Raw genomic sequence first — 25645 nt, forward strand, 5'->3', positions numbered from 1 at the left:
TTATGCAAGAAACAGATATAAAAAACCCACGTTGATTAACTGATCAGGGACTGGTTGGGAAAAATAATAAAGACAAGAAGAAAACTAAGGAATAAACAAGACACACACACACACACACACACACACACACACACAGTGTTGGGATCCCAGTCAACAGCTGTCCACCCTCTCTTCTGGCTCCTTCCGGCAGGCATGTTTTTGACTCATTAGTCTGACTCCCTTCTGATTCCAGGCAAACACAAAAGAGGACAGAAGAGTAAATCATCACTGTGTGTGCAATGACTCAGCAGGGATAATTAACATTGCACAAAAAATATTAATAATTATTTGACAGCAATACAGCCTCACTGCATTGTTGTCTTTTCTTTACATAAATAAAGATATTTCCACCATAAACTGATGCAGAAAAGGTGCCAAATGTTGATATTTATAATCTCCTAAAACATCTCTACAGCCAGGGCGACTCTGGAGGTCATCTACTCATCATAGAGGTTGGTGGGTTTTTGTTTTGTTTCTTGTTTATTTCTGTAATATATTTTAATCTGCATATTTCCTGCGGTAAGTGGCAGTCTTTATTTTCTTTGCAGTGTTGTTTGAATACACAGCATTTGGTGTCACGCTGCCTGGCCATATAGGCTTATGTCACATTAATAAAACTCACAATCCTGAATGTAATATTTGTAGCAACTTGATATGTAGTGTTTGGATTATGTACTTATTAAAGTGATAATAGCCTCCAAAAAATTAATTAACAAGCAAACAATAGGAGCAAAAGGCACAGCAGAATACCAGATCGAATCCAGCGTTTGTCAAAGAGAGCTGAGATAGAGAGCTTGCAAAGAAAGCCCACCTGGCTAAATGAATAGGCAATGTTGTCAGGGTTTAGAGGAGTCAGTCGGCTGTGAGGCTGCCATATAATACAGCAGCTGTCAGCGCTGACAAGTCTCAGAAACACACACCTCTAATCTCAACACCCCACCCTTCCCCCCGATTTCTTCTCCCCCTCAACCATAAAAAATGACACACTCCACAAATATTAAACATCTTCCAAGGCCTATTCCAACATCTTCTTTTCTTTAACACAGTCCCCCTCCTGCTCCATCCTTCCTGCTCCCTCTCCCTCTCCCCCTCCACATCTCTCTCTCTCCCATCTTGTCTTGTCCTTGTCTCCTCAGAAGCCCTGGCAGCCGGATCATCTCCGTCTCTTAGTGTCAATTAAAAGTGAAATATCTGCATTTGTCAACATATCATTTGTGCTGGGCCCGTGATGCACTGCTGATTTGTCGGCCGATTCCTGACACTGGGGAGGGAATGCCGAGGCGGCAGTCTCCCTCATTAGACCTGGAGCTGGCACCATGATGGCTGACACTGCCGGGAGGCTTCGCTCCCCACCGACATGATACTAACCCAAGAACAGGCCTCGTCTGTCAGTCTTGTCACTTGCCAGCCAGCCATCCAGTCAGGGAGAGCGAGGGGCAGATGGGTAGAGGAGGAGGTGAGCGAGGGTGGGAAGAAGCTCCATGCACACTTCTGTGGGGGCCAGGCAAGGAGAGAGCTTATAATGAAGTTTATTTGTTTAGCACAATGTCAATAAATGTCATATTGTTTGAAAGATGTGTTCACAAGGGTTGACAAATTGTAAACAGTTCTAATAACCTCGTAACATCCACCAGGTCACCAGTGACCTGTTTAGCATTAGGGTTGGGTTTTCTTTTAGCTCCTCACTAAGATTAAGGTAATGTAAGGTATGATATTTGCATTTTATAGCTGAAGGTTTGTTTGTTTTTTATCAGAATTAAGTTTAACACATGAAACATATTTTAGATACGCACAGAAAACAGTAATCAGTTGATTTTTGAGCACGTAAACAGGGTAAAAGGGAATCCAGATTATTATTTCCTCTTAAATGTTCTTTTTAAGTACCGCCAGTGCTGTTTAAATTAAATGAAGTCATTTAATCTTTGTCCTTAGATAGAAGGAGGTGTTGGATTGATTGTCACACATCCAACAACATATCCATAAAGTCAGACCTGCTCGGGAGCAGGTTTATAACCTTTAATCCACATACAAAGAACAGGTCCTGGAAGTCTAAAGCTCCACAGCAAATGCTCTTGCATTTCAAATTTAAAATGAATTTTTTCCTCCTGGATGCAAGAATCTCTTCAGTAAATTTTAGCATCATATGCCCATTTTTGCTTAGCAACATGCTGCAGCTCACAATCTTTATACAACCTGATCCAGCTCATTACCAACATTTAATGCAATAACCTCAAGAAGTTCACCTGCCTCCACCTCCCTAGATCCAAACTACCATCTGTTTGATGGAAACAGGCCCAATACACCTGGTTCTGACTCTGTATCCTACTGGACCAAAGAAAATTGGTCCACAGGTCCTGTGTTCATACCTGCGATGGACAGAGCTGTTTTCAGTAAAGCTAGGTGGACCTGCACAATTATAAGCAGCTGTCTTTAATCAGTCCTACTTCTGCTGTTTTTGGACTGTGTGAACTGTTGTGTGGCTCATCCTGTGAAAGTCACAAAGGACACTAAAGGGGAAAAAACACAATAAAAATAAAACCGAATCAATTGGGTGGCAATGACCTACTTAAACAGGGTCTAAGCAAGTCGTTAGACCAAATATATTATAACTATACTTTTTCTTCTGTCAGGAAATACCATGACAGGACTGGACCAAACCCCCAGACCTCAAACAACAAGCCAAAAATAGATGTATTTTTATTCTTATTTCTTGTTTAATCAAGAAGCACAGTCAAAAACATCTCGGACAGCAAATGTGCATGCGACACTAGGTCTAATGATGCCTCCTGCTCATCCCAGGTTAAACCATCTATTTAGCCAAATTGCACATTTTGTAAAAGTTGCAAGAAAAGGCAGAAAGTGAAGACAGAATTAAGAAAACACATCCTGGTTAGTCAGTTAGTACATTTAAATAGAAAAGAGAAGCTTGGAAGCAGGTTAGCAGAACAATTAAGAATTGGGCAAAAAGAATAAAAGAGCAGTCAGGAGGTAAGACGATACACATGCGTGAGGCAAACTGACAAGGAACAAAGGCAAGACAGCAGGTGAAATATACAGCAGCTAATTGGAGAATAGAACGGGTGAGGTTTGTCTGTGCATATATGAATCAGGTAATTGGGAGCAAGTCAGAGGACATCTGCTGGGTGGAGCAAGTGTGACAAGCTGCAGAGCAAGAAAAAACGATATCAAGAGAAACTGCTAAAGCAAACAAATATTTTATGACTTTTTTACCACCTTTCTCTAGTGTTCTGACAGTTTGTTGGTTTTTAAATATTATTTTTATCCTAATTTCATATATCTGCCTCTGATATTTGCACCAACTCAACATAATGGATACCTAATAAGTTTGTGGTGCTTAATTCATTTTTTAAAAAGTCTCCATGTTGTGGTGACAGAAAAAATTGATACATCAACTTTCTAATGGCTTATGTTTCAGTGAAAGAATAGCTTTGCAAGCTGCCTGCTGAAGTGACTGAGACATACGTGATACCTTAGTTTTTACTTTGGATTGTCACAGCCGAGCTAGACTTTGATTATGGAATTCCTGGCTCCTCGGCCCCCACACTGCAGGAGCAGGGAGGAGGAGGATGCTTGCCCTGCTTAACTTGCCATCATTATGAGGAAAAGTACTGACCAAGCTAACAGCTACCCTGGGTAGGAGTCACTCAGAGACACAAAGGAATGCACTATTATAGCTTCAAAGAGTAGGGGGGAGAGGAATGGGGGAGGAAAATGTGAGAAGGCTGAGCAGCGCATAGTGGGAAAAGAAGATGTTTTTTTTTTTAAAAAGGAGTAGGACTGTGGACGTGGTTCAGTAGTCATATTTAATATATATTTTTAAATATACCATATTTAATAGTAATGTATTTTTACCACGATATAATTCATTTCAATTCAATTTATTTATACAGCATCAAATTGCAAAAACAGCCGCCTGAAGGTGCTTTATACTGTAAGGTAGAGCCTACAATAATACCTCCAGAGAACAATCATATGACCCCCTATGAGCAGCACTTTGACGACAGTGGGAACAAAACCTCTCTTTAAACAGGAAGAAACCTCCAGCAGAACCAGGCTCAGGGAGGGGCGGGGCCATGGGTCCATATTCCTGCAGACCGCCGTGTTACTGGGAGATTCAGTGTTGCAGCATTTTTTTTATGTCCCCTTCCCTGGATCTGTGCCTCCATGCAAACCTATCTCCAAGGTCCACACACAGTTCTTTGGGTTTCATGGCTTGGTTCGTGCTCTGACATGAACTGTCAACTATGGGACCTTATAATAAGTGTGTGCCTTTCATATAAGTTCAATCAACTGAAGTTACCACGGGTGGAGTCCAATCAGTTTGTAGAAACATCTGACAGATCATCTGAGCTCAATTCTGAGTGTCATGGCAAAAGCTGTGAATAAATATGTACATGTTCTGTTTTTGCCCTGCGACAGACTGGCGACCTGTCCAGGGTGTACCCCGCCTCTCGCCCTATGATAGCTGGGATAGGCTCCAGCGCCCCCCGCAACCCTGAAAAGGATGTTCTGTTTTTGTTTTTTACCTTCAAAGTGTATTCACTTGGTCATTATTTCGAGGTGAGAAATGTATGTAATTCAATATTGAATAATGCTGTAACACGACAAAATGTTGACTCAGTGAAGTGCTGTAAGCACTCTCCAGATGCTCTGTACTGAGAATGTGTTTAGCATTTAGATGAAATGCACCTGAAGCCTGACATGGTGGATCTTCAAATGTAAAATACACATCACTGACGTCACAGAGAAAAAAAGATCATCCATGTTATACATTTTGTGTTTTATTTTTACTTTAACACTGATTAAGACACATTTCAAAATAACCTGATCCCATATCCAGCCTCGTTTCTCTTATATACATAAACAAACACTGTAACCAGAAACATTGATGGGAAATATACATTTAGCTTCACACACACGAGCTTTGTAAGACCGTTACAGTCTCAGTGTGCTGACCCATTCATTTCACTCATAAACCAAATAACATTTCTAAACAACAAAACCAAACTGTCAGTGCTCTCTGAACAGACTGTAATCTTTTGGAGTCGGGTGCCTCGTGCACAGATCTAACATGGCACAGTTTCAGTAAAAACACCACCAGTGTAAAAATCATTATTATCATTCTGTACGTAGTTGAGATATTTACCTACCCTGTGCATATTCTGTTAAAAGACATTGTGTAATACTGTATGTATACTTTAATCAACATGTGATTAAAGTATTATATGTCATCTCTAAGATGCAAAACACCTAAACAGCTACAAATAACACAGGATCCTATGAAGGCACGTACCTCTACATTCACTTTAAAGGGGCCAATTAAGGATTTCAGGCTGTTATGAAACACTATGGGAGCCCTGCAGAAATATAAACAAGCCTGACTAATAATTACAACACAGTATGATTATTTCCACAGAAAACTTCATGAATAACCACATTTATCTCACCAGCATAGTCCAGCCAACACTTACATATTAAAGGGCATCCAGGTTGCAAGACTTGCAAATAAAGCCTCTGAATTTACAGTAAATAGTGCAGGAATATTTTTATTCTGTTAAATTTGCCTTGATGATTGGGATGTTTGCTTGGGGTGTCTATTTCTGCATTTACGATTAAACTCTGTGCATACAGAGGACACAAGGTAAACTGTAACTTAAACTCTAATGTTTTAAATCTTCAAAAAATATACAGATAATGAGCAGAATTATGTGGATATAACACTGCTTAAGATAATAAGAAAAACTCTGAGCATTAATGTGTAGGTGTAAAAGCTTCCCTCCCCGTAGTCCTCATTGCCCAGCTGATGTTTATCAACAGCATTTCATATTCAGGTCGAAGTTTTGGCTTCCACTTCCTTCCAAATGTGCTGTATGGGCGTGAGTTCTTCCACAAATCAATTAAGAACATTTATGTTTGGAATTAACATACAATGACATGTAAAACAGAGATTTATAAGCACATAACTGAACTGAAATGTTCCTTTAGCAAAAGAAAAGACCAAACCAAGAACAAGTGTAAGAGTTGTCGGAGCACCAAAACATCTGAACTATAACACAGTCTGCCAGCACGTTTCTCTTCTACACATCCTATGCAAAATAAAACTAAGCTATGATATATAACCATCACTTGGGTTGGTTCATCGTGTTTATTGTAACCTCACAATCGGAATAACCTTCCTTAAGAACTGTCTCGAGTAGAACAGCAGCTTTGCTCCTCAGTGGAAATCCGGCACCTCACTAACCCAATAAAACAGAAACGGATATGAATATACTTTTGGCCACCGATCTGTATTAGGGCAGATGTAATTGGCTGGATGAAACAAAATCAATGTAAACTTCAAACATGAAACATTCACAATATTCAGCTGTCACTTGTTTGTGTTTTTCCATGATTTTTAAAGTTTTACATGAGTGTATGACCTCTGCACCATCCATTAACTGTAAAGGTCAGCAGCACTGGTGAATACAGAGTAAAAGGCAAGCGAGCAGGTGAACAGGACTACAAATGCACAGACTTTCCAACTTTCAAATTTTCCTGTAAATGTTAACTTGAATGAGGAATTCTTTACATTACTCTCAAAGTCAAATTCAGTCTGATCAGTATTTATGAAACAATATAAAACAACAGGCTGAAATTAAGCGAAATGATTGGTCGTTGGCCACAGTGGATAAACACTGGAAGGTATAAACATGTAATAATGGTATGTGTGTGTTTCCTTTGTGTATTCACGTCCACAAATACAGGTGTGACCTCCTCGGACTACAGCAGTAACATTTCTACAACAAAACGCTCTGACACGAAAAATACATCAAAATAAACAAACATAAAAACAAATTCAGTGGTTTCAACTTTTGCAGCAAAGTAAACACAGCAAACAACAATGACATTATAATTACTCAATAATAAAGAATGGTGTGGTTGACTGTGTGGAGTCATACAGTGCACATTGACAATATAATACAGCAGTTAGTTTTTTTTCTCCTACTTAGGCCACAGCGACGTCTCGCCACAGCGACGTCTCGCCACAGCGACGTCTCGCCACACGCTCCGTTTAGAGTTCTGATCTCATTTTCCATCACACAAACTTTCCAGAGATTCTCATTCCCAACGCGTAACAGACCGACGATCTGTCACGGACCGAGGTGTCTCAATGTAGCGTGAAATGAGACGCTCCGGATTCTTGAATCCAACAGAATGACGCTCGCGGCGCTAACACACGCTTAGAGCAGAGGATCTAACCCAGGGGTGGGCAATCTCAGTCCACGAGGGCCGGTGTCCCTGCAGGTTCTAGATGTGTCCTCGAACCAACACAGCTGGTTTAAATGGCTAAATTAGCTCCTCAACATGTCCTGAAGTTCTCCAGAGGCCTGGTAACGAACTAATCATGTGATTCAGGTGTGTTGACCCAGGGTGAGATCTAAAACCTGCAGGACACCGGCCCTTGTGGACTGAGATTGCCCACTCCTGCTCTAAGCCTAACCCTATCAGACAGTGTTTTCTAAAGTGATTCATGGTCAGAATGTAAAACACATTGACATGTAGAGATTCATTCCAAACGGCTCTCATGCCTCTGAACATGCCGAGGATTTGTCACGTAGCGTCGGTATGTTACGTGTTGGAACTTTCTGTACTGTTTTATTCACACAAACCCGAGCCAGATGTGCTCCGTGAGTAATACTGCATTGTACTTTAACCTCTTAACATCCACCAGGTCACCAGCAACACAACTAAGGTGAGGGTTAGAGTTATGTTTGGGTTTTGTTTTCTGAAAAACTACGACGAAGTCTGATCAAATCCTTTGGCATTGCAGTTTTTGTTTGTTTGTTTGTTAATAGCATTTTCATTATTTTTAAATTGGAAAAGTTGCATAAAAAGGTGAGCATATATATCAACTTAGCCAATACCCAACGCCTGACTGTAGTCGAGTCGCTCGTAACCTGACTGATTTTAAAACGTTAACAATGCTCTTTTCCAGTGGGACATCGTTTATATTAGGCAAGTGGAATCCCTGGCAGCATTCTTGAATTAGAAATTTAACATCAAGGTAATTTAATTCAAAATGCATTCTTTCAGACAAAAAAGCTTCACTGTGGAAGGAAAGAAAGGAAAACCCAATATGGCAAAAGACATGACGGATATAAAAATGACGTCTGGCTCCAGAAAAATCTAAAACTTCAGTGTGTAACTACAACTACCACAAATAGTGGGGAACAAAGTAGTGCGCAACATGCACGGATCAGCCACAGCGTGAAAACCTAACGTTGGCTCTCTCAGTTAAAACATGGGGTCTGTCACTGGGACGAGCAGCAGACATTTTGGTCCGTTTAGCTTCTGATCACATCCCATAAAAGCTCAGACTCGATCTGGACCTGAGCACTTTGGAGTTCAGCTCCACGTGTTGGGCTCCGTGGTGCTCTCGCTCTACTCCCGAGCCCTTGTTGTGGTGCAGTTTTTTTCGTCTTTCCTTTTTATTTATGCAAAACAGATTTAGTGTGAAAAGCAACGCCCAACGAGAGCTAAACATCGAATGACCAAACTCTTTCTACCAGCACAGTCTGAGTTTGCCTCTGTCAGCATCCACGTTGAAGTCTTCACCTATAAGTTGTGAATGTCACAAGTTTTTCTAGAGAGAAAATGTGATACTGATTATTTTGTTACCTCTTTCCTTGTGTAAAGGATAACACTGAGGACTATTTGATCTCTCGCCCTTAATATGCATCCTTTGGATGTAAGTCTGTGAGGAAAGGCTTCAAGCCTTAGATAAGCCTCTCTTCTGGAGGCACTTTGAGGACGCTGCCCATTTCCAGTCTGGCCCCAGCTACCTCCTGTGAGCTGGGGCTGTATGTGCCCTCTGATTGACGCTTCTTTCGTGCTGTCATGATGAGAAAAAACACCACCAGGATGGCCAGTAAGACACATAGAGTGGTCAAAGGAATGGCCACTGCCAACCATGGAACTCGCTCTGTTTGTTCCTCTTTCTGCAAGAGAACAGCACAGACCAGCTTAGTTTGAAGTGTGGATAAAGACTGAAGCACAATTTCAAGCACTGCTCTGGAGGTTTAATCATTTTCTCTTGTAGCTAAAGGAAACCTGACTCAAATAAAGGCATTTCAAACTGCAAACCCATTGAGCAGAACTAAGCACATTAACTTACAACTAGTTTTGGTGAATGGAGTTGTGTGTCACTTACATTGCTATCGCAAAGCGTGCCAGTGTATCCTGACACACACACACACTGGAAGTGGTTGAGTCTGTCGAGACAGGTGGCACCATTGAGACAAGGGCTGGACTCACACTCATCTATTTCTGTCTCACACCTGAAACACATCAACAAGGTTTTAGCACAATACTGACTGACAGAGCAGCAGCTCACATGTGCCCTTCTGACCTTTCTACTTAGATGTGGTTCAGATGTACTTTTAAAAGTACAGGGTGTGGAAGAGGAGAGTGTGCAGTGTCGTACTCCTACCTGTCTCCAGCATATCCTGGCTTGCAGGTACAGTTGCCCCCAGAGTCACCTCCAATACAAACTCCTCCATTAAGACACTCAGTGTTCGCATTGCATGCCACAGGAGGAAAACGCCATCTATTAGACACACAAACACATTTTCTCAAGGAGGCTTTCGACAGCAGAGCTTCAGCTAATGATTATTTTTAGTAGCTGAAGCTCATCAGCTCTTCCGGTTATTGGATATTTTGTTCCGTAAAACACAGGACTGGAAAAACAGACTGGAAAAACAGACTGGAAGAACAAGTCTTTCAAAAGCTGGAACCATCAAATGTTTGGCATTTCTGTTTGTTTCAGATGACACTGGCAGATTATTCATGTTGATCACCTAGTTTACTAATTGTTAATTTTTTATAGAGTGTTTAATTCTAGTAAAAAATAATAGTTTTCAGGGCACATGTATATTGAAAAAAGGATAAAACACAACGTTAAATGGTAAGTGTTACCTGAAGCGAGCTTCAGTTATAACATGAGGCCAAATTTATGCAGCAAAGAGAAAAAAAATCACACAGCTGTGGGTGAAAATGAAGAATAGCTGTGAAGAGAAGCAACTTCTTTACAGTTGACAGAGAAAGTCCAGGCGCAAAAAGGAATGTAAACGATGGCCAGCAGGGCAGAGCACTTACACTGATGGTAGCTAATTCTAGCTTGTGTGCTAATGCAATTGGTAGATAACAGATGTAGCAATGTACTGAATGGCTAATAAAAGCTGATTCATCAAAACATCTTGGGTTTATCTTGCTTGCCTTTACTTGATAGGTGCTTTAGACAGTAAGGTTCTAAAAAAAAAAGAAACAATGCCCGCTTTGTGCTACTTAAAGTACAGCGAGCTAGCTGCTTTACTATCTTAATATTTTCAGACATGAAATATTGGTTCATACATTAGACCAGCGGTTCCCAAAGTGGGGGGCGCAGAGCCATTGTGGGGGGGGGTGGGGGGGGGGGGGGGTGGGGGGGGGGGGGGGGCAAAGTATGACTAAAAAGAAAAGACTGCTTGGACAATGCTAGCATAATGGACACGTTATTGACGGGGCTCCCACACAAACATGAGATTTTCTTATAAAACAAAGGGGGGCCTAGCAAAAAAAGTTTGGGAACCACTGCATTATACAATAAATGCTATAACAAACAAAAGCAACTGACAAACCGATCTGAAATAAATCTCTGCATAACGTTCAGGCAGCCTGTAATCATCCTTTGAAAGAATAATTTTAAATTCTTTAAGAATATAAATAAAAAAGTAACAACTGCAGGAGAGATTTCAATATAGAACCAGGCAAAGTTTTACCTGGTGCAGTTTTGCACATTTAACCCTGAGATGCACACGCGGGGTCGTTTTTGACCCCACGTGTTTTGATTCTTCAAAATCTTTAAAATGAAAAGTTGTAATATATTCATATTCCAGGTATTCTTCATAAAACATGTTTGGGACATGAGGCCATTTGCATTTGTATTTACTTTTTCATTATTTTTTAAAAATTGCAGTTCTTGTATCACTACCCCACTCTTCCACAAGTGGCGTCAAAAATGAGCCCAAGCAGTTCCTATGAAATCTTCTATGAGCTTTTCATTTTTAGCAACTCCGACCGTCCCACTTACACTTCTGATGTCAGCAGTCTCACCACCGAGATCATTTTTACACAGCAACATATACAGTATGTAAGTATTATCTCCATTTATGAACTTGTTTTTCATTGTACCGTCCATGTGTTTTTGGGAGTCCTCTGCATAACCCATTGTAAAAGGAAACTATGTCAATTTGAAGATATTTGCCATTTCTTGCGCTTTGATGACAAGAGGACCAGAGCCAACCGACTGAAACAGACCACATGGCAGCTTCCTGCTACATATGGGACCTGTTCCTGATCAACTGCAGGTAGGAATTCATCCCCAGTGATTGTGTCACAGTGGATGAACAACTTGTGCCTTTCAGAGGTATGACCCAGCTTCTACAGTAAACCGAGTAAGCCCACCAAGTATGGCATAAAAACCTTCTGGGTTTGTGATGCACGCATCCCATATGCAATTGATGGGATTGTGTACCAAGGCAGACAACCAGGGGATGACACCCAGAAGAATCTGGGGGAAAACACTGACAGTCAGTTGTGCAGTGGATTCAGACACACAGGCCACAACATCACCACTGACAACTTCTTCACCATCTTGCAGAGCATCTCCTTGAGAAGGTTCTGACTATTGTGGAAACTTTGCGACAGAACAAGCCAGACATTCTTCCAGTCATGAAGGCTTCCAGGTCCAGAGATGTCCACAACCTACATCCCTGATGCAACGGGAAGGTGTGGAGTGAAAAAAGAACGGCTGCAATCCAGCCACAGGAAAGAAGCACACAGGGCCAGCAGAAGAAGAAGAGGTGCCAGTTGTGTCCAAGAAACAAAGATCGCAAAGCCACTGATTGCTGTTTGAAATGCAATACCCCTGTGTGCAATGATCACAGCCAGAAGCAAGTAGTTTGTGACAGCTGCACGCAGTGAGAGGAGATAAGATGTTTTTGTTGTGTTATGGTCTCCGGACCTCTTTTCGTCCTCCAGACATAGGGACAAACATGTTTTGACACCTGATTGATTGACTGATTGTTCAGTGCTAAAATGTAAATGAAAAGTAAACAATGTACATGTCAAAAATGAAATTTCTCTTTTGTTTGAACAAAATATATAATCTTAATCAAAATTAGAGAAATGTCTTTCTCGTGGCTCAAGAGTTGGGAGCTCGCCTTGTAATCGGAAGGTTGCTGGTTCGAGCCCTGGCTTGGACAGTCTCTGTCGTTGTGTCCTTGGGCAAGACACTTCACCCGTTGCCTACTAGTGGTGGTCAGAGGGCCCGGTGGCGCCAGTGTCCGGCAGCCTTGCCTCTGTCAGTGCGCCCCAGGGTGGCTGTGGCTACAATGTAGCTCCATCACCAGTGTGTGAATGTGTAAAGCGCTTCGGGGTCCTTAGGGACTAGTAAAGCGCTATATAAATACAGGCCATTTACCATTGCAAAAGCGCTTTGATTTTGTGGAGGGGGGGGGGGTAGTGATACAAAAACTGCAATTTCTTAAAATTAATGAAAAAATAATTAAAAATGCAGTTTTATGAGGAATACCTGGAATAAGAAAATGTTACAACTCTTCATTTTAAAGATTTTGAAGAAAAACAACCCAGTTTATTGCAAAAACGCTTTGTTTTTATTTGGGGTCATTTTTGACCCCACTCGTGGAAGAATGTGGGTATTGGTAGGTTGTGCATCCAAGGGTTAAAAGAATGCGCTGTAGAGAAGCTGAAGGCTATACTCACTGGCAACGCTTTCCAATGTAGCCAGGAGGACACGAACAGGTGTGAGTTTCCTGTGTTTCCACACAGTCTCCTCCATTCTCACACTTGAACTCCAGACAGTTATCCACCTCTGCCCCACAGTCTTTCCCTTTGTATCCAGGCTCACATTCACACTGGAAGTCTGCCAGGAGGTCTTTACATGTCCCGTAGACACAAGGCGTTGAAGAACACTCATTTATCTCTGTTTCACACAGCTCCCCCTCCCATCCAGGTGTGCAGCTGCAGTTAAACTCATTAAACTGGTCCTGACACACACCCTGGTTGAGACAGGGCTGCGAATCACAAATAGGTGCACCTCGGCACCCAATGCTTGGCTCGTGGCCACCCACTCTGGTGAATCGGCTCATCTGAGGTGGATCTGCTACCTTTATGAGCGGTAGGTAGACCCCACCCAGCCTCACCTCTCCTAAACATCCTGTGTATTTTTCTGCCAGCCAGATTTTGGTGTCATTGAGAAAGTTGAGGTTGCCAGTTGTTCCAAAGCTGACACCAGCTCTCTGTCCATCTACGGTGAGGCGCCAGCGCGACTCTGACTGTGTTGGGTCAACCATGGTGAGCTGAATGTGATGCCATGCCCCATCAGCGATTGTCCTGTCGCTCGTGAAGGCCTGCAGCTCTGCACCATCCCCACTGTCCAGTTTGACCAGCAGGCTGGAGTTGAGCAGGCCCAGGCAGAAGACCTCGGTTGTGTTGACAGAACGCAGCAAGATCCCGTTCTCATCCCGTGTTCGTACGTTCATGGTGATGTTGGTTATGGAGCTCAGCAGGGAGCTTTGGGCAACGTACTGGAGAGAATTGTCCTGGAAAATGGCTTCAGTTAAACCTGTGAGGGGAAAACGTCATGAGAGTTACTGGCACTAACAAACAGGAATATTAGGAAACAATTTTTGAAAAAATAAATGCTGCTGGTTCAGAGACATCACGTTAATTTTCACCTCCACCAAGGAGGTCATTGTTTGATTTGTTTGTTGGTCTTTCCTGAAGGATATGGCTGAAAGTTTGATCAGAGTTGAGACTTCGCCCACCTTAGACGTCTTTTAGAGTCGAATCTTGACTCAGGAAGTATTGAATAACACTGTAAGACTGAAATAAGAAAACTTGGAAGACAGTGGCATCATGCTAAGAAAATAACTAATCCAGGCCCAGATATCCTTCTGGATCAAGGGACCTGCTTTATTCAGCAAGTCTTCTGTGGCAAACACTTTGTAAAAATGGGAGGAAAGAATTACTTTTAGAATTAGATGAGCACTAAAAATGATTCCTGCTAATTGATTAAGTCTCAATCAGTCACACACACTCTTAAAGTGCTTTTATCTAACTTTCACAGACTCGGGGTTCAAGTATTTTGTCCAAAGAGACTTGGACACATGGACTGGAGGATCCGGGGATCAATCCACTGACCTTCTGACTGATGTACCATCTGCTCTACCTAGTCTATCATATTTGATACATCAGATTTTTAGTCTTCTACATCAGCAGTGTGATTTCTTGCTTTCCCTCCAAAAAACCTAAATAAATTGCAAAATTCATTTTTAAGCACAAAAAGAACCAGAAATATCAAAGATTATATAAATTCATATCCAGATTATTTTGATTTTTTAAAGAGCTAAATGATTAGCTGTAGCACCAACAAAGTAAAGAGTAACACTTGATAACTAAACAATATAGTTCTGTAGAACCATTGTCATGTTGCTCTCTGTGCCACTTCAATGCTGCTACACAGTAAAAGCCATCTTTCAGGTCCAGATGACCTACAGTGTGACAGATTGGGTGTGATACAACCATTCCAACCTGCACCTCTGGCTAACCAGCATGCCTGTCGCCATGACCTAGCAAAGAAGCGCCTGAAAAGTGTTTCAGTAAGGCCTTCTAGCTATCCGCTGGGCTCTCCTTGTGTAATGACTCGAAAAACATCTGGCTGTCACTCGAGACACTATTTTGAGGGAATTGAGCCAACCCCATTCAGTGTTTTGGACCCATCGAAAAGGTCTTGGCAGATTTGGGAGGCTATGCCTAACCGTTATTATGGTGCATGGTAAGTGATATGTTTAAAAGTTGGGTAGGACGTTCTGTGACAAACCACTGGTTTGTATTTATGGGAGGGGGTGTTACGGCCCTAGCTGGGCCTCCTGAAACTGCCCTTGTGTGGGCGTGGTGTTTTTCTCCGCCTCCTCCTCTCTTGCCACGCCTACCCCCTCTGTTTCTCTCACTCTCCTCTCTCCCCAGGACACAGCTGCTCTTAGTTAGCCTCGTTTGCCACCTGAATCCAGTCAGCAATCACCTCTGAGGCTATTTAAGCTGGGGATGAGCTGTGAGCAGTGTGGTTTTTTCTCTGGTGTCCTCACATTGGGTGTTGAAGTTGTTGGGAGAGATCCTATAGTGTGGAAGCAGTGTGCAGTGTAACTGCTTCACGTGAGTAGTGTGGGCTTGTGGGCCTCGGCAGCAGTAAAGCTAGCTGCTGCTAGTGACAGGGTGAGCTTGTGGGCCCCTGGAAGTGCCTCCTCGTGGTGTGTTTTTGTTTGGTTGTTGTGTTCTTTGTTGTTGCAACCTTTTTTCCTTTTTCCAAGTGTTATTGGTAAAACGGCGTTGCCGGCTCTTTATGTTAAGATTATCTAAAATAAAGACTATTTTATTTACTAAAAGCCTCTGTCTGTTTTCCTTTCATTCTGTTCTGGACTCATTTCTTACTGGTCCCCTCACTCGCATGCCTAGACCCCTTCGGGGGGAACGTAACAAAGCCATAAAAAACTACTTCAATATGATGCAAAATAATGTTTATGCACCTGCTACAGAGCTGTTAAGGTCACCGAGTCTCTCTGTCAATCTCATGAGAGGTCCTCCTAAAAATCTAATGTTAAAAACTTTAATACAAGATTCCTGATTTAAAAGAAAAAGAGCAGAAACAAATAAACCTGAATCTCTCTGGTTTGAAAAAACACAGTGCCAATCACTGCTCAGGGATTACTCACACTCATAACCATCCTGCAGCTCCATGCAGCGCACTCCCTCGGGGCAGGGCTTTTCGACGCACCACAAGCGAGTCTCGCATAGCTGACCCCGGTAATTGGTGGAGCAGTTGCATCTGAAGTCATTCCAGGTTACCTGACACTGTCCACCATTGAAACACGGTTCATCCTGTGCACAGACAAACACAGATGGATGGATTAGACCATCGCTTGTAAAATCTCTCACCTGATGCGACCGCATAGGTTAAGGCTACTAAGAGGATTGAGCGCTAACTTACAGATCAGCAGGATTCTCAACCAGATGAATGATAATAGGGTTATCACAACCAAGCTATTAGACAGTCCTGCAATTGCCATGAGATACAAGAGCCATATATTTTCCCATAAATCAACTTTGCAGCGTATATTAATCTCTCTCATTTCATTTTCATTTTGTCTGTAGTCAAATAGAAATGTTTCCAAACAGGAAACCTCACTGTGAGGGGACTGTACTTACCAATCCATCACCATAAAAAATGATTATAAATAAAACTGTAAATCATGAGAAATTAAACAGGGATGCACCGCATCCTTTACCTTGCACGTATCATCACTTTGGCATCCTGGCAGCAGGTTATCCTCGGTGCTTGCCTGGTAAACCTCCATCCCCTCTGGATAACCTTCAGCAACCAGATGCTTGTGATCCAGTCGAATGTCCTGCAGACAGCCCTTGAAGTTTCCACCCCAGGCATTCGTGCTCTTGCCTGCAGGGAGCCCTCCAACATATGCCACATCCCCGGCTTCTACACTCACATTTCCTAAGGCACGATTATTGCCCGCTTTGGGAAAAACCACATGGCCACAATGTACCTTTACAATCACCAAATTATTTTTCCCATCAGTAACTGATCTCGCTTCTGAGAGAAGCGTGGTGTGAGGACTGTAGAGAGCAACAGTGCCTTCTTTCAGGTAGATAGTCAGGTAGGCGTCTCCTTCTCGATGGAACTGCAGGAGCATGCCACTGTGTTTGAGAGAGCGCATAAAAAACGAAACGCTAAAGTTGTCACCGTGAGTTTCTGATATGTTGAACATAGAATAGCTGGTGCTGTTTTCATGTCCAAAGGTCCAGGAAGGGTACTCTGAAGTAGGGGGAAGAAGGACAGAGCTTTAGTATTTTATCTCATGAACTATTAGATTTTATTATATTTATTATGCAAATGTGTTAGTTTTTATTTTCATATTAAGATTTTAAGTACTAAACAAATGACGAGCACTGTGACATGTATGAATCAGGCTGACTGCAGAGGTTGGTTAGTGAGCTCTTCAGTAGCATCAGTAGCATTTACTATTACATTCTTTCTTTATGATATTATAATTTCATTATGATTATTTGTGTGATATATCATATAAGATCCTAGAGCAAATAGTAATTTCTTTCATTCAAAAACTAAATGTAATTGGCTAAATTAGTTTAAATTAATGCCAAGTTGTGCAGAAACCACAACTGCACTCTAAGGTCAAATAAAAAGGTGTTACTCAGTTTTTAACTGATGCATTTTGGGTCATTTTCTGCTTTTTTATTACTTTACTTTTATTACTTTTTCTATTATTTTATTACTTTACATTCTGTAATCAGTATTTTTGAAACAATTTCATTCAATTTTCTTTTATTTCTATAGTGTAATTTCACAACAACAACAATCCCCTCAAACAGAACCTACTTTGAACAATGAGAAACCATTTTCAAGACTTGGCCTGGGCTTGAACATTATTAACAGATTTTGACCGATGTTATTATTTAAAAGGAAGCCATAGTCTGATAAAACATTTTTGCTTAGTTTCACTGAGCTGTTGAAAGGTGCTTTGCCTTTATCAATCATTAGTTTGAATTTTCCCTCTTACAATTCTAGTTTTGGTGGAAATTACTCTTAGCTGGTAAGAGGTGATTTTGCTTAATATAACCCTGGAGTCACTTTTCAGTGCTTCTGGTTTGACTGGAATATCTGCTTCTTATAACATATGGCTGTTGACGCAGATGCAGCTAGCATTAAAGCTGTTACTTGTAACCTCTTAACATCCACTAGATCAAACCATGTTTACAGATGGTGTTGTGTTAAGGTTGCATTTTAAGAAGATGTAACATTTGAATCAAGTCTCTTTTTGTGACCTCGCAGTTCATAGTTATACCCAACAGGTAAAATTTCCAAATAAAGGGAGAGCTGTGAATCTAACCATAACTAGGACACCTGGGATTTTGTGTGTTGGGTTACTAAACCTAAGAAGTTTTTCCCTGTTCTGTTAATTTGTCCAGAAAACCCTTTTTTTCAGTCGAAGCAGAGGTGAGATGTTTACTCCTACCTTTTCCACAGTTTTCTCCATAGTACGGTCGATGGCACTGACAGCTGGCACCGACCCACATATCCACACACTGTCCACGCTGCATGCATGGGTCCTCACCACACCAGTCTGGTTTGGTACATCCCAGTTCCAAGCCCGAATTCTCCTCCCTGATGAGATCTTGAGGCAGCAGCAGCTTATAGTCAACTTGAAAGTCTTCCATGCAGCCGATGAATGCCTTTCCACTGGACAAGTTGCCCACATATTTCTGTGGTGCCCCTCCTATATACAGCTGTTGGAAGGAGCTGGATTGGAGGAAGATCAGATGGTTTCGACCCTCATTCTTTACTTGGCATCCTTCCTCACAGCCGGGTCCTTTTACAGCCAGAACCAATCTCTCATCCATGGTCACGGTTACCGTGTGCCATTCTCCATCATTGACTGGGCCTGGGTAATTGGCCCACAGTAGCTTCCCTGATTTTACCTTTGCTTGGAGGGAGCCTTTGACAAGCTCGAGAGAGACAAAGTTCTCCACGGTGCCCCGGTAGTAGAGCACCATGTCAGGAAGAGTACTCCTGAATCGAAGCTGCATGTGTAGAACATTTGGCTTTGTCTTGTTCTTGAAAACAGGCAACTGCATATGGACGTAACCCTCTGAGTTGAAGGAGAAGGTGGTGGAGGTATTGCAGTGATCTCCTGTCCAGCCAGCAGGACACACACAGGTGTAGCCGTGTTCACCGTTCTTGATCAAAACAGGGACGCAGCCTGCTCCATGCTGGCACTGGTGCTGCCGGCAGCCGACGAGCCTGACGTCGCAGTCTGGCCCCCCCCAGGGCTCATGGACGGGCTCCAGCACAGGGCAGTGACACCTGTAGGAATTGGCAGCATCTTCGCAGGTGGCGCCGTTCTTGCAAGGGTTACTGTCACACTCGTTGATGTCTACCTCACAGTGTACACCTGCACGAGGAAACACTGACATTTAGTGTCACTGCAACTTACTCCAGCAACACTCGTCCAACTTTGCCATGCTAAAATACATTCACATGGATCATATTTTCACTACAACATCTCTTAGATATCAAGTCAGTGAAGCACACATGTAGATGAAGACAAGGGATGAGCTTTCTGCGATTAACAGATGAGGAAATGACCTGAGGAAATAGCTGTTAATTTCACAATTAGACAACAATAGGATCTTCAGTCTCCCTAACACAATTAACTTAGTGACTGTCTTGTTGACTGCACCAACTGAACCTTTAAATATTGCATTTGTTAGCTGTGTATGACACACCCTCTGTGTGATCGGTGGTCAGCGCCTTGTCAAACTCTGTTCAACGTTAATTCTCAACAGCAGCAGTCAACTTGCATTAACCTAGTCCTCTGAAACACTCTAAACCCGAGGTGTCCTAAAGCTGCTCCTTCAGGCTGCCAATGCGCCACTCTCATAAAAACCTTGCAACTCTATGCAAATCTCTTCTATGCAATCAAAGAGTGCTGCATCATACCTGTTACCCACCAGGGCCCACAGCAGCAGCACAGCAGCAGCACCAGCCTCTTTTCTTCCATGACCCACTGAGGCACTGGACGACACACAGCTCACACTGGATGAGTGAAGTGACATAACCAAGTCTTCTCTCTCTCTAACATACGCACACACATAAACCAGAGGTGCCTCCTCTTCTCTACTCTGTACCAGGCAGACAGGCAGAAGTGATTACACCAGCCCTGCCCACCTTTCCTTCTGCCTTTTTTCTCCCTCCTCCATCAGTCTGTGAATTCCTCCCTCCCTTCTTCCTCCTCCTCCTTCCTCACTCACACCCTATACTCCTACTCCTATCTGCAGCTCAGTCCTATCAAAGCGATTAGCTCCCAGCCTCCAGCTGGCTCCTGTCAGTGTATGACAACAGGAATGCTGAGCTGCAGTCCCCTCCTTGCTCCATGAGCTGGTTTGTAGTTACTCACCAGTGCCAAGTACTTCCTGGAAAGAGCCAGCAGGAGGTGCTGCATGTTCAGTGTTTAAGGTGTGTGGGCCAGGTTTGAAAAGCACCGGACTATATAATAATATATACAATATATATCTATATTTCATTTTGTTTAGACCCTCTGCTCTTGTATGAATTAAATCCACAGCGAAATCATTAGTAGCAATGAACTGCACGTGCTTCTTACTGAAAGCTGGATTGATGACACTCACAGCATAATGAAGAGCTGATCGAATAATCACCCGCTGCAGACACTATAGTTTTGAACACTGCGCCAGTAAAAACAGGAGCGGTGGTCAAATTACTGTGATATGTAAAAATTATTTTATTTGTAAATTTTTGTCATGTAACAGATATTTGATTTTTACATTTCTAAGCTTTATTAAATATATAAAAATGTCTCTATGTCAACATTTTCTCCTATAATTTGAAAAAAATGATTCATCAGTTAGTCTTGCACCTCTTAACTTGCAACAAAGAACATATGCATGTAGCACGTTTCTACCTAAGCACTCAAAGAGCTTTATACATGTCCTATTCATCCATGTAAGTGCTTTCTAGCCAACATTCACACTCCAATGAACACATCAGGAGCAACTTGGAGTTCAGTATCTTGCCCAAGGAGATCCAATTAGTAGACGCCCTGCTCTACCTTCTGAACCACAGCCAGCCAGGATACTGTCTGAGATACCAGGGGCTTTGACAAAATAGCAGTACTTGACATGCTGGGAACAAGTATAGGATGGACCATTATTTCAGCCACAGTCATTTTCAACCACTACAAAAATAAGAAGTCCTTCAACAGATGATCTAGCATCCCAGTTCAAAAGAAGGAAGAGTCTAAATTCAGGGAAGAACCAAAAGAACATTAAGTGTTGCAAGAAGCATGAAAAACCCGGCACACCAAGGAAAAGTATACGCATAACATGTTTGATATAATCTTCAGATTCTACAAAATAAGAGTTTCCTTGTGCATCATTGTGCTGTTCTAAGTACACCTGCTCCTGGATATAGTGCAGGATGGAAGACACATGACATATGTATCATTTGGATAAGGTCCTTGTTTATTGTCCTTTATTCATTGGACTTTAATTAGGCTACTAAGCAGCTTTGCTGTAATCCCCCCCCCTCCTGACAAGTTTCTTAGGAGACCCACATTTAATGCCTGACATATGGCACCTTCTATTGGCTCTGTTGTTTTCAGCTATGCTTCTCTATATCATGTGCGCTCTCATCCACTCCTTTCCTCTACTGTCATCATTTTGTTAGCAAATACGCTCTGATTTTCTTGATGAGAGCCTTCGGCTGAACTCATCACTTCCAGAACAGATTTCTGGGCTTCCAGATTAGTGATGTGGGTCAGTTTGTTTTCAGTAGTTTGGAAGCACTTTTGTTTGGCATAGCAGATTCTTAGGTAATCCATCTACACTGACTCCTAATGAAAATGTTCAATTTTAACTGTTTAGTTCAAATTGTCACACAAACGAGGACCTTGAGGTAAAAAAAAACAGAAATATTTAAAAGGAAATAAAGAGTTTTTTAAAGAGATACTGTCGTTTCTGCTCCAGCTGACGGTGATTTTTTAGTGCAGGCAAGGCTCAGCACACACTTCACCACTGTGACACCAGATCAGGCTACATCACTGATTCTATATCATCTGTCCTGGTAGATTATATAACAGCCTCTACTTTGTGACACTGAAGGAAGAGAATAGAAAACACAACTTGTTAGGGGGTAAAATTAAATAGCTGATAAGAGGTGTCTCCTACCTGTAAAGCCATCTGGACAGACACACTGATAAGAGTTGACGAGGTCCTGGCAGCTTCCTCCATGCTGACATGGAGCAGACTCACACTCGTCCACATTAACAGAGCAGTCGTCTCCTGCAAGAGGATTATATCAGTGATATTTATATCCACGTCACCTTCACATCAACGAGGCACATGCAGAGAAACTCAAGTGGTTTTTGTCTGGTTTACCAATGAATCCTGGCAGACAATGACAGATGAAGCCGGCGGCCACATCATAACTGAAGTCAGCAGTGCTGAGTTCAGGAAGCTTTCTGTAGTTCACGACATCTGAGCGTTGAAAACACTTTCCACCATTGTGACAGGGATGCTGCTCACACTCATCTATATCCACCTGGCAGTCGTCTCCCTCGTAACCTGCTTGCACATAAACACAAACACATTATATACTTATTCTTATAATAATATTCAGTCTGTCAACATACTTACATGGTGGTAAGAACATCATGCTATATTGCCTCAGTCCTACAATAACTACAAAATAAGAAATATTCAAATATTAAATATATTAAAAAATACTTTCTGAGGAGGATCAAATGTAACCAAAATAAACATTTTACTGAAATATTCAAGCCCCCCAAGACTTTTCTAAAGCTGTTTCTTTAGTTACTCCCCAGAACGACTGTTTCTTTCTTTAGCAGGACATCGTTTCCACTTTCCTCCTTCCATTAGATATGAGATTGATTGTTTCTGAGCAATCAAAGCAGAAAACGGCGCCAGCATGTCAGTGTTTTAAGTGTGCTGAGCAATGCAAAGTTAGAAATAATCTCTGAATTTGTTGTTCAGAAGCTGATGTGATGCGTCCAACACAACAGCATGTTTACAGTTCGTTGGATAGTTTGATTTTAATAATTCATGTGATTTTTAAAAGGCTTTAAATTAGTGTAAATAATCAGACTCAGGGACACCTGCTAAACACAGCTTAGCTTTTCTCATCTTCAGCCTGCGTCTGCATCTTTGTACGTCCTCCTACGTTAAAGAATGTCCCTGCTTTTGAATGGTGGCTCTGCTCTTTATGCCCTCAGACTCAAGAGTCCTTAACTGCTTTGTTCAGTGTGATTCATGCATGGGAAACCCCGCAGCTTTTCTTTTTTTCACTTTTTAGCATTTTTGGTGAGTAGTTATATAACACAAGCCCTAAACCATGGTGAGAGGTGGTTTAGACTTTAAGTTGAACCACAGCGTACCTGGCCAACACAGGCACTTGTACTGATTGGTCCCCTCCAAACACGTGGCTCCGTTCTGGCAGGGGTCAGAAGCACATTCAGGAATATCCTCTTCACAGTAGTCGCCTACAAAGCCTGTCCCCTCACAGTCACAGACATAACTAGAAGAGACAAGATAGGCAGTCTTAGACTGATTGAGCATGTCTATCATACTACACATTAGATTACTGTTGCACTGTTGTAGCTGGTTGACATAGAGTGCATTTTAACCTCCTAGCACCTGCTGTCTGTGTGTGGCATCACATTTTGGGGTGTTTAGACCAAAATACATTTTGCTCTACAAGGGCCTGATATCCACTTACAAGGACTTTACACTGCCACTGTTCGATCCAAGTTTAAAGCCAATGTCCTCAAATGTGGATCTGATTTTTCTCAGAAACAAAAACCAGGTTAAGAAAAATGTTGTAATTCTTTGTTTTTACATTCATCAGGTTCCAATCAACCCAAAAAACAAAGAGAAATTAAAGATGCTGCCATGGAAGAGTTTGGGTCTTAGGAGGTTAAGACGAAAACTTCCCACTGGGCTCCAAGTATCTTGTTATCGCCGCTTGACCTCAACATTGTACACAAAACACAAATATCAGTGAAATTGTAAAAGATTAAATTTTTAAAAGTGCATCCTCACATGTGACAAGCTGAAACAATGAAATGTTATGTTTTGATTTATTTTTATTTTATTTTTTTACAAAAAATATACAAATGGAAACAATGTTTTGCTGTGTAATTCATAATAATTCTACTTGAATAATACTACAAATGCAGACAGATCAAAGAGTTTTAGTATCAAAGCCACTGACTTGATTTCTTATAAATCGACTTTTTTCAGCTGTAAGAAAATTCCTTTTTTTATTACACTGACAAAATAATGGTTGCAGCTGTAAACAAATAATAAACATGTACTTGTGATGCTAAATGCAACTTAAGTACAGGCCAGTAAAGCAGCTTCTCATCAAAAAATCAATTAATTTAAATAATGATTTTTCTACGATTTTGTTTCTAAATGATGTTCACTCATTTGATTCTGACTCAGTGTAAGATTTACATACTGATGCTTATAATGTGAAACTACTACATCCTTTATCTTCTTCACTCGATGCTGTTAAAATACATTTTACTGTCCCAGGCATTCACAGCACCTACAGCTGTGTGAGGACTATGACCGTGACAGACAGTAAGAGGATTAATTCCTGTCCTTGATCAATTTTAATGTCTGCCGTGCAGTCCTGGGCAGACACAACACAGACTGACACAGTGCACCTGTATGTTAGTGTACACTAGTCTCTTCCTAACACCGATTATCTTCTGTTTTTCAGTCCACCTGACTGTTAAATATTCTGCTCATTACCTTTATCCTGCTAAATTATAAGGTTTGATTACAGTGATTATGAGGATTATGAGTCGTGTTGTTGCACTGATGAATTCCTTCTATTTGATGTACTACTACTTATATGTACTACATGATTGTACTACACATGTTTTTATCTTCAGACACAGGTGATGCATTTCAACAGTACAAAATGCTGTCAGTTTGAAAAACAACGAATAATTATTTCACTACAGTAAATATCACTACATATCAAAACAGTTTGATTTGCTAAAGTTTTACTTCGGTTTTTGATGCTTTGAATCTGTTGTATTTCCTTCTTCAAACAGCTCATTTGCACAGTAAACTATGAGGGTTACATTTTTTACATGTAGAAAAATTAGGCATGTCAGGGACACCCCCACCCCCGACTCTAATCATTCAATTCTAGTATGAAGATATGGTTCAAGTTTAAGTTTAGGGAAACAGCCCCGTATGGAAAATATATTTATAGGTCTTATAAAGTTTGTATCTGTCTTGTGTGAAACTTGTATGAAAAGCATATAAGAGTGAAAACAGATATAAGATCCCTTGAAAAATTATATAAATAAAACTTGTATATGGATACTTCCTAAAACAATATATGGAAGTAATGAGAAAGTGGCCACTTTCATGAGTGAAGCATATCAGCCTTACATGAGTCACTATATGAAGAAGGCCACATCTGATGCAAGTCTTTTAAAAGTTTATTCTATTTCTTTTCCATATGGGGCACATTAATGACATCCAGGGTATATTCAGTATATTGAAAGAAATACTACCTGTTCACTCCGTCTATGCATTTTCCTGTATTTAGACAGGGCCAGCTGGCACATTCATCAATGTCGACTTCGCAGTCTTGCCCCTGGAATCCAGCCACGCACTCACACGAGTACATGGCAACATGATCTCGGCAGGTGGCGCCATTTTGACAGGGACGAACCTCACACTCATCGATCTCCACCTCGCAGTTAATCCCTGCAGAGGACACAGGCGGGATGGCAGAAGGCCAGCGCATGAGATTTGGCGATGCATTGTCATATATGTCCACAATGATCACATTTCACATTTGAAATAATCAGATGTAGGATTAGCAGTTTGAGGA

General features: G+C 41.5%; 1 protein-coding gene across 1 annotated transcript in view; it reads right to left on the bottom strand.

Moving 5' to 3' along the window:
* Positions 1-4817: 4817 nt before the first annotated feature.
* Positions 4818-25645, bottom strand: part of LOC146656566 (protein crumbs homolog 1-like) — a 31405-nt gene continuing 10577 nt past the window's right edge. The window contains exons 3-13 of the mRNA XM_085424331.1: positions 25323-25518; positions 23160-23299; positions 22144-22329; positions 21934-22047; positions 18204-19139; positions 16443-16984; positions 15870-16035; positions 12862-13723; positions 9530-9646; positions 9251-9377; positions 4818-9038 (exon numbers count right to left, since the gene is read on the bottom strand). Of these exons, the coding sequence (XP_085280457.1) occupies positions 8817-9038; positions 9251-9377; positions 9530-9646; positions 12862-13723; positions 15870-16035; positions 16443-16984; positions 18204-19139; positions 21934-22047; positions 22144-22329; positions 23160-23299; positions 25323-25518 (3608 nt within the window). The 3' untranslated portion in view covers positions 4818-8816. The remainder of the gene's footprint in view (positions 9039-9250; positions 9378-9529; positions 9647-12861; positions 13724-15869; positions 16036-16442; positions 16985-18203; positions 19140-21933; positions 22048-22143; positions 22330-23159; positions 23300-25322; positions 25519-25645) is intronic.

Source organism: Rhamphochromis longiceps, linkage group LG12, assembly GCF_057381845.1.
Source record: "Rhamphochromis longiceps isolate RC_006_pf linkage group LG12, R_longiceps_female_GT1.1, whole genome shotgun sequence".
Classification (NCBI taxonomy): Eukaryota; Metazoa; Chordata; class Actinopteri; order Cichliformes; family Cichlidae; genus Rhamphochromis; species Rhamphochromis longiceps.